At 37.6% G+C, this 10577-nt stretch overlaps 1 protein-coding gene across 1 annotated transcript in view; it reads left to right on the forward strand.

Moving 5' to 3' along the window:
* The window catches only part of CLUL1 (clusterin like 1), a 59820-nt gene that overhangs the window by 47293 nt on the left and 1950 nt on the right, over positions 1 to 10577 (forward strand). The window contains exon 6 of the mRNA XM_004389705.1: positions 7357 to 7571. Coding sequence (XP_004389762.1) covers positions 7357 to 7571 — 215 coding nt within the window. The remainder of the gene's footprint in view (positions 1 to 7356; positions 7572 to 10577) is intronic.

Below are 10577 nucleotides of genomic sequence, written 5' to 3' on the forward strand. Positions count from 1 at the left end.
AAAAAAAAAAAAGGTTGAGAAGTTAGAGGGTTGATATATTGTGGGGTTGTTAACCAGTGTCATAAAATAACAAGTGTACTTCTGTTTCATGAGAAACTTTTTGTTCTGTAAGCCTTTACCTGAAGTACAATTAAAAAAAAAAAAATTATCCTACCACACCAGCTTGTGACTTTGGTAAGTCATTTACAAAACCTAGGCATCTCAGTTGAGTAATTTGTAAATTAAAGACTGGAGATAATCTTTGGATTCCAACTCAATTATTCGATAAAGGAAGTTTCAGAAAAAGTCAGATTATACTATGTTAGTTGCAAAATAGTGGGTCTTATGCCCTTAACTTCCTTCAAAGCAAAGAGCAGTGAGAGTATTTACATCTATAGACAGAGCAAAGAGAATAGCTGGTGGAAATCCCTTTATGCTCCTGTGTACTTACTCCTCAGCCCTCTAACAATGAGCAATTTGCAATAAATTTCGTTGATTAGAGAAAAGGGAGAATAGAGTTGTTATGATCTTTAACAAGGTCATATAGAAAACATACTGTCTTTTGAAGTGTCGTTGCTGTTAATTGCCATCGAGTTGATTCTGACTCATGGTGACCGACACAACGTAATATTAACCACGGTTACCTTTGGATTGTATGATTAAGGATGATGTTTTTATACCTCTCTGTATTTTCCAAACTTATTACCACAAACATATGTGTATGTGTATATTTATAATAATAAAAATGTTTTCTAAAATTGTTAGATATCTTTAAAACTTAAGTTTGACTTTTTATATAATATTTACTTTTATTTAATCACACTGCTCCAGGAACCTGTGCTTTACAGATTAATGTTCTTTATTAATGAAATGGAGCCTAGTGGCTGCAGTGGTTAAGAGCTTGGCTGCTAACCAAATGGTCAGCGGTTCGAATCTACCAAGCTGCTCCTTGGAAACCCTATGGGGCCGTTCTACTCTGTCCTGTGGGGCCACTATGAGTTGAAATTAACCCAACACAGCAATGGATTTGGTTTTTTGGTTTATTGATGCAATAGATCTTTCCACTGTGCAAATTAACGCATTGCAGGGGTTCTGAATATCTACATGTTTTGCAACTCAAAAGGAGTAAGTTCCTTGTTCTAATTTTTTTGTTCAGTGACTTAAATTAGATAAATATTTGACCTTTATAGAACCAACAGCATTCCCTTTCTCTTTTTGTTTAAACATCCCCAGCCTGGGCTATTATTTCCTAATTGTCTGGTTGGCTGGGGTTGGGAGGGGGCATAGATCACTTGGGCTACAGAACTTGAGCAAGACTGGGGGCCACAGTGACCCTGATACACTTGAGTCACCTGAAGTCATTCCCCTGACAACCAATTTCACAAATCATTTATAAACACAACCAGAGCAGACGTGGGTCCATTCTTTCCTCTTTTTCCAACGTTTTTATTTCCATCCTGATCCTTTCCTTTTCTCTCTTCCGCTTCATTCCCTCTTATCTTTGTCCCACATCATCAGTCAGTCTTCTCTCCTCCGTTATATAAACAAATTTTCCACTTCTCCACATCCTTCTCAGACCAAATTTTGTTTCCATGGACACTTCTACCCCATCATAGAATGTATATTTTGACATTTAGAATCTGTCTTGGTAGAAGAAGTTTCAAAAAGTATTGTCCTAAGTAGCTTTGAGTAAGTACTGGACCTTTTTATCGGATTACCTAGATCAGATAGGGGGAGTCTAATTTCTCCTAAATTACTAACTGGATGACTCCCTGAGCCTCTGTTCCATCAATTAGAAAACAGGAATAATATATCTGCTTCAAGCAGGTGTTTTGAAGATTAAATAAAATATATGAAGTATCAATGATTTCTCATTTTCAACTATTCATTTTTAAAGACACAGTTACATGGTTGCATACAGAAACAGAAGTTATTATAACAGAAAAATATACACTAACAAACAGACCACTTACAAAAATAGTCCCACTCAAACATCCCATCTATGTACATCTATTTTCTTTCATCCAATTAAAGGCTTTGATGAATAATCTCTCCCTGAGGGTCATAAAATCATACAGTGTAGCTCAGGTAATACAGTACAAATGCAATGTAAATCAGTTGCTGCAAAAGTAAAACATAAAAGAAACTATGTCCTAATGTGCTCCATAGTTTAAAACTTTTATTATAAAATGCATTTTATTATACATGTGTAAAAAATAATATAATGCAAACCTATATGCCTCCCACCTAGATGAAGAAATAAAACATTAACAAAATAAATGAATCCGCCACTCTGTCCCTTCCAAATCACCTGCACTTTATTGCCTCAAAAAGAAGCTACTATTTTGAATTTGGTGTTTATTATTCCTTTGCATTTATACACACGCACACACACACACACACATATATACACACATACGTACATATGTATACCATACATAGCAATGTCTTACATGTTTTTAATCTTTATAATGTCAAAGTATAGTTTTTTGAACTTAAACTACATGACTCTCATACAAATATAAAATGAGCATGTGTCAAAAATTAATTAAACTTATTAATAAGGGAACCAGCAGGGTGTTAAAGCAGTATAGAAGAGACTGATTTATAGTCAAGGATAGACAGAATGCTGAACTAAGATTGAAAAATTAGATACAAAAATAGTTAATATACTAAAGGGCAATAAAACTAACTTTTGCAGTTATTTTTTCTACCAGACCCAAATAATCTGCATCCTACTGGACAAAAATCTTTTGCAACTTTTCTATCTATAATTTACATCCAAATTCAGAGTCTGGCCCTAATCAACACTAAATAATAAATCCAGCAAATGATCTTTCTCCTAGAGAATTAAGTCATCCTTGGGTGGACCTCTTAGACAATGCTTTAGCATGCTGTTGAAAGGACATGTAGTCATTCTTTTCTCTTATTTCCAAGTTTTTGATAATTTTTTAACAACACAAATATTATTGCTTATGTATTCTTTTGCAACGTGGTTTTTCACTCAGTATAGCTTGGGAGATTAGTCGTGTGTTCCAATTCATTAATTCACTGTTGTATATTAGTCTATGTAGCCATATCACAATTTATTTATCCATTCTCCAGCTGAAGTACATTGAAGTTGTTTCCCAGGTTTTGCTATTACAAATAACTCATATATTTTAGCAGACAATAATTTTTCCCTTTCAATCAACATTTGGTTCATTTTTTTGTTGTAAGACTAAGCACAATTATAACCTCATATTAGATAAAATATAAATATTTTCCAAAACATTACAAGTCTTTTTTTTGTTTTTCCTTCATTATTTACTATCATATCTTTGGTCCCAATTTTAAGTGGATTCACTAAAAGTGGCTCTGTTTTTCTTCACCTGTATCAGTTAGTCATGGATAACAAGGAAGTTCTGTCTCTAGTCCAGTGTCCATTACATAAGACCATATAATTATCAATTAAAATGAATCTCTTTTGAAAGTGATATAGGCAATATTAGCATTTACTCCAGAACAACAGGCATAAACTAGGAAGTGTTACAGGCAAAAGGAGACATATGTGTGGTAGATTGAAAAAGTGTTGCCACTTTTTGGCTATTATGTTTTTACGAACATTTGTATAAACGTTTTTGTGTGGACATGTTTTTAATTTTCTTGGGTGTATACCTAGGAGCGGAATTGCTGGGCCATACAATAACTCAACGGTTAACATTTTGAGGAGCCACCGAGCTCTCTTGTAAAGTGGCTGTGCCATTTTACATTCCCACCAGCAATGGATGAGGATTCCAATTTCTCCACATCCTCGCCAAAGCTGTTATTGTCCATCTTTTTTACTTTAACTATCTTAGTTGGTGTGAAGTGGCATCTCATTGTAGTTTTGTTTTGTGTTTCCCTAATAACTAGTGATGTAGAACACATTTTCATTTGTTTATTGGCCATGTGTGTATCTTTGGAGAAATGTCTATTCAAATCCTTTGTCAATTTTTAATTGGGTTGTCTTTTTATTATTGAGTTACGAGCTTTTTTTAAAAAATATATTCTGAATACTAGTCTTATCAGATATGTTGTTTGCAAATATTTTCTCCCATTTTGTGGGTTGTCTTTTCACTTTCTTGATGGTGATCTTTGAAGCATGAAAGTTTTTAATTTTGATGCAGTCCAATTTATCTATTACTTTACTCTTTTTTTTGTTTGTTTTGTTTTTAATTGCTTGTGCTTTTGGTGTCATATCTAAGAAACCATTATCTAACCCAAGGTCATGAAGATTTACCCCTGTATTTTCCTCTAAGAGTTTTATAGCTCTAGTTCTTATATTTAGGACTCTGATCCATTTTTAGTTAATTTTTGTATGAGATGTGAGGTAGGGGGTCCAATTTCTTTCTTTTGCACCTTGATATCCAGTTGTCCCAATGCCATTTGTTGAAAAGACTATTCTTTCCCCATAGAATTGTCTTGGCACCCTTGTCAAAAATTCATTATAAGGGTTTATTTCTGAATTCCAATTCTCTTTCATTGATCTATATGTCTATCCTTATGCCAGTCCCACATTGTCGCGAATATTATAGCTTTGTCGTTAGTAAGTTTTGAAATTGGGATGTGTGAGTGCTCCAACTTTGTTCTTTGTTTTCGAGATTGTTTCGGCTATTCTATGTTTCTTGCATTTCCATATGAATTTGAGGATCAGCTTGTCAATTGCTACAAAGAGGGCAGCTGGGATTTTTTTAGGTATTGCATTTAACCTATAAATCAATTAGGGGAGCATTGCTATGTTAATACTAATCCTTCCAATCCAAGAACATGGAATGTCTTTCCATTTATTTGGGTCCTCTTTAATTTCTTTCAAAGATTTTTTCATTTTCAGTGTACAATTCTTGCACTTCTTTTTTTAAAAAAATTATTCCTAAGTATTCCATTCTTTTTTACCATTATGAATGGAGTTGTTTTCTCAGTTTCATTTTTGGATTGTTCAGTGTATAGAAATACAGTCGATTTTTATGTAAGGATCTTGTATTCTGCAACCTTGAAGAATTGTTTAATAGCTCTAATCGAGGTGTGTGTGTGTGTGTGTTTACCGTCAGATTTTTTATATACAAGCCTATGTTATCTGTGAATGGACAGTTTTACTTTTTCCTTTCCCATGTGATTGTAGTTTACATGAAATTTCACCTTTGTTCTAGAGAAATCTTGGGTATCACTGCCTAAACAGGTGAATGAATGTCCCTTGTAGAATTCTGCTTGCCTACAATCATGAGGGAAATCATCATTCCCTTCCCCCATAATTAAAAAAAAAGAAAGAAACTTTAGGTCACTATTCTAAAAGTTAAAAACTCTGAAGTTGCAAATGAATCCATTTCAAATGCGTATCTGGATCTCCTTTCAAATGTATGCTATATCTTATTAACTGTGACTTCCTTTGTTTTCAAGAATCACTTTTCTAATGTATATTATTGCAGATTTGTGTACTTGTGTTAAAAATAATCAAAATTCACTGAAATTTGAGCATAAGATTTATTCTGAGTAGTTATTCTATATGCATATAGGGAGACCATTTTGATTCCGGAAAAAGCAAATGGCTTTAAGAAACTAGGTACAATGGGGCTTATAAAGAGATGAGGAGGAGAACGATAGATCAACCATTGGCTAATCTTAAAATAATTGATTGAATCTTGCCCTCTCCCTCTTTTTTTGAATATTCTATTGTGTTTTAGGTGAAACTTTACACAGCAAATTAGATTCCCGTTCAACAATTCATACACAAATTGTTCCATGACATTGGGTACAATCCCTGCAATTTGTCAACACCCTCCTCATTTCCACCCCACCTGCTCCGTTTCCATCCAGTTTCCCTGCCCCTCCTTGCCTTCTCATCTTTTCTTTTGGGTGAATGTTGACAATTTGGTCTCATATAGTTGATTGTTTGAAGGAGCACATTCTTCATGGGTGTTATTGCTTATTTTATAGGCCAATCCATTATTAGCCTGAAAGGTGCCCTCAGGGAGTGGCTTCAGTTCCATGTTAAAAGGGTGTCTTAGGGTGATAATCTTAGGGGTTCCTCTAGTCTCTATCCGTCCAGTAAGTCTGGTCTTTTTTAGGAATTTGAGTTTTGTTCCACAATTTTATCCCATTCTAACTAGACCTTCTATTGTGTCCCTGGTCAGAATGGTGGTGGTGGTAGCCAGGCACCATCTAGTTCTTCTGGTCCCAGGCTAGAATAGGCTGTGGTTCGTGTGGGTCATTAGTCCTGTGGACTAATTTCTTCCTTGAGTCTTTGGTTTCCTTCACTTGCTTTTGCTCCAGACGGGAGGAGACCAATATACCTACTCCTCACTTATCAACTATCTCATTATCCAACATTTCACATTTAGGACAATGGAAAAAAATCTACTATTCTACTATTTTGCACATTAAGGAGGTGCCCACACCAGTGGGGGAGGAGGAGGAGCAGGGCTAGGTTTGTAAGATGGCCGGAAGCTGTGCATATTAGATGCGTCAGGCCGAGGAGTCAGGCCAGGGGTGGTGGTGGTGGGGTGTTCACAGGGTGGGGGATGGCCAGGCCTCGAGGAGGCGGTGGGAGCCAAGGCCGCAGGAGTTGGGTGGGGACTTGCAAGTCTCTTCTTGCCAGGAGGCCTCTCTGCCACCTCTGCAGCCTCCACAGGGCCTAGGTAGCTGGGCCTCACCTTCCTGCAGGCCTGGGTGCTGCCTGCCTCCAAGGTACATCTCAGAGGCCAGCAGAGCCGGAAGGTGGATGACCTTCAGAGACAATGAAGAAAGGAGGAAAAGGAAGGGGAAAGGAAAGTACCATTAACTGAGCTCCACCACGTATCCATGGTGCAGTTTGTACCCTGGGATAAGGCACTTTACACTGTTATTTCATTCACTGTCACTTTCCAAAAAATTCAAACCCACTGAGGCGGAGTCCATTCTGACTCATAGCGACCGGATACAACAGAGTAGAACTGCCCTATAGAGTTTCCAAGGAGTGGCTGATGGATTCCAACTGCCCACCTTTTGGTTGGCAGCCTCGCTCTCAACCACTGGGTTACCAGGGCCCCCACTCCCACTTTACGGAGCTGAAAATGCACTAAGTCAAAAGGCTGTTGTTAGTTGTCATCCAGTCGATTCTGACTCATAGCGACCCCAGGTGTGCTGAGTAGAACTGCTCCAGAGAGTTTTCAGTGCCGTGACCTTTCAGAAGCAGATCGCCAGGCTTGTCTTCTGAGACACCTCTGGTTGGATTCAACCTACCACCCTTTTTGGCTGGTAGTCAGGTGTTTAACTGTTTGCACTAAAGTCAAAAGGCTAGAAAGTGTAAAAGTTGGGATTTAAACCCACTGTCGCCCACTTGCACATTTCATGGACTTTTTCCTTTGCCATGTTTCTGCTTAGACTGTCCTGGTGTACCTGAACTGCACACAGAACTGGATGAGGCCTTCAAGTTGGTCAACACATCCAATCAGCAATATGCCCAGATTCTCCAGATGACCCAGGATCACTTGGAAGATACCACATATCTGATGGAGGAGATGAGAAAGCAATTTGGCTGGGTGTCTGAACTGGAAAACCAGACTTTAGGAACTGAGAACACCTTCAGTCCAGTAAAGGTAACAGTGAGACCCAAGAGCAGATCTGGGGGTCCCATGTGCGTACTTTGATTTTTCTGTTAATTTACTTATTAATTGTATCTGAACTTCAAAACAGGCTATAGGGGGTGGCGTTCATATTTCCCTTGTGATCATATTCAGGCTGACTTCATTTAACATAGCACATGGTCTTCAGAAAGCAAGAACTCTATAAAGAAAGCCAATTCAAAACACAGAATAATCCAGGGATAGCTAATTCTGCTTGTACCTACAGTGGTATAACAGATAGAGGCAACCTTAAAGAAATCTGGCCAATGTAGTTTTTAAGAGAGAAGACGTTCAGGTAAAGCAACTTGAGTTCAAAACCTGACTTTGAAACTTATCAGCTGAGTAATCTTGGGAAAGTTTCCTAACCATTGTAGACCTCAGTTTTGCTACCTGTAAAATGGGAATAATAATACCTACTTTAACATGTATGTACATAAAGTTATTAGTATAGGTTTCTTATACAAAGCAAGAGCTCTGTAAATTATGGCTCCTTATTAGTTTTTGACATAATAAGCTGCTGATTTACCTTGTGAATTGAATATTTCTATGGAGCCCTGGTGGCACAGTGGTTAATAGCTACGGTGTGCTACGGCTGCTAACCAAAAGATCGGCAGTTCAAATCCACCAGCTGCTCCTTGGAAACCCTATGGGGAAGTCTACTCTGTCCTATAGGGTCCCTATGAGTCAGGATCGACTCGATGGCGATGGGTATATATTAATCAGGAGCCCTGGTGGCGCAATGGTTAAACACTTAGCTGCTAACCAAAAGATCAGCAGTTAGAATCCACCGCCTGCTCTGTGGGAGAAAGATATGGCAGTCAGCTTCCCTAAAGATTGCAGCCTAGGAAACCCTATGGGCCAGTTCTACTCTGTCCTATAGGGTTGCTATGAGTCAGAATCGACTTGATGGTAGCAGGTTTTGGATTATATATTAATCTTCACATAAAAACATATTACCGTCTTAAATCGCATCTATACCATGTCTACCATATTCAATCAATAACTCCTTTTGCATAACATAAAACAGAAGGCCATTTGCCAGTGAATGAATTTCTTTCCTCAGCACACACACTACATTAATACACAAGTAGTACTGTCAGATTCCTAAAAAGATCTGGATTCAAAAATCTCTGGGCAGAGCAATTGAGAACAGAATATCCTGGGTAGCATATAATGTTGGTCCCTACCAGGGATCACTTTTTACCAGTTTCAGCTGTTGCTGCTGCTGACTGCTTCCCCCGGCCACCTTCTCCAAAGGGTGGCCCTGGGGGCAATTCATGCTCAGCAGTCCCTGCAGGATCAAGCTGAGGCTAGAGGCCACCTGGAGCCACATCCTCATTAAGCTTTTCCCTCTTTTCTATACTGCTTTCTTCAGCCATTTAAAAGTTTCACCTGAAAACCTCTCTTGATAAAACACTTGTGTCAGAATCTCAGTCTCTGCTTCCAGGGAATCTGACCTGTGACATTCTGTAATCCTGTGTTTCACTCTTTTTCAAATTGCAAAGTTGTGACCCATGTGTGTGGTTTGAGAAATCAGTTTAGAGCGTCACAGTCACAGCCAAACCATTAAAAAAATAAACAGAATATGACAGACTAGAAGAGGTAATGTTGAAGCATACTGCATTTAATAAGTCATGTGCATACGTCATGGAAATTTTATTTCCATTGAGTGTGGGCTTGCGCATGCCAAAAACAACGAGGAATGCATTTGTTACTGTAGACTACAGTTAAAATGTTTTGAAAGCTACTGCTCCAATCTCTACTAACTGTATGATTCTGTTGTTCCATGAGATCATACACTAGGAAGGTAAAATAATTCAATATATTTAATCATCCTCACACATAGAGAATCTTAGTTTATTGAGGAATAATTCTTGTCCTGAAGAATAATTTTTTAAAAACATTTTTAGCAGTACTTTTAACATTTAGAAAAATATAGCCAATATTTAATTGTTTTTACTCTTGTCAGTACTTTCCATTCTATGATTCAATTTACTTACATTCTAGTGTCTCTAAGTGACACAAGCAGATTTATCTAAATTTATATTAATAACAAATACATTTCTGTATAAAAACCCCCATATAAAATAATAGTTTTCAAGTCTACGTCTTTGCAGTAATGATCATCACTAAAGAGCACTTCTATGTGTCAGGCCATGTTCTAAGAAGTTTCCATATATCAGTTCACTTAATACCCTATAAAACAAAAAAAAACCAAACCAACCCGTTGCCATCTAGTCAATTCTGACTCATAGGGACCCTATAGGACAAAGTAGAACTGCTCCATAGGGTTTTCAAGGAGCAGCTGGTGGATTCAAACTGCCAACCTTTTGGTTAGCAGCCGTAGCTATAAGGTAAGTGTTATTACTATCCCATTTTCAGATGAGGCATAAAGAGGCTATGTAACTTACTTGAGGTCACACAGCTAGTATGTGGTGGAGCTGGGATTCAAACTCAAGCAGCGTTTCTCCAGAATCAGTGAACTTAACCACTTCGTTAAACTGCCTTTAAGTTATTTTTCTCAAAGCAGCTCTTCATTCATCATGTAAAGGGAAGTGCAAAGCCACAAAACAGCAAAGACTGAAGAGAAATCTTGTGTAAGAAATACGCAAATTCCAGCAGGTGAAAAAAACTATGCTGTCTGGGTTGTGCTTACGTGGGTGTTTGCTTTATAATTATCTATTAAACTAAACAGAATGTTTTACATAGAAAGGGGAAAAAGTTATGTTAACTATTCCTTCATAAACTGGAATTAAGAAATTACCAGTTTTTATTTGACCTCCTAATGTTTTGTTTTGTTTTTGTTTTTATTGTACTTTAGATGAAGGTTTACAGAACAAATAGTTTCTCATTAAACAGTTAGTACACATACTGCCCTATGACAATGGTTAACAACCCCACGATATGTCAGCACTGTCCCTTCTCAACCTTGGGTTCCCTATCACCAGCTTTCCTGTCCCCTCCTGCCTTCTAGTCCGT

This window comes from Trichechus manatus, unplaced genomic scaffold (assembly GCF_000243295.1).
Source record: "Trichechus manatus latirostris isolate Lorelei unplaced genomic scaffold, TriManLat1.0 scaffold00256, whole genome shotgun sequence".
Taxonomy (NCBI): domain Eukaryota; kingdom Metazoa; phylum Chordata; class Mammalia; order Sirenia; family Trichechidae; genus Trichechus; species Trichechus manatus.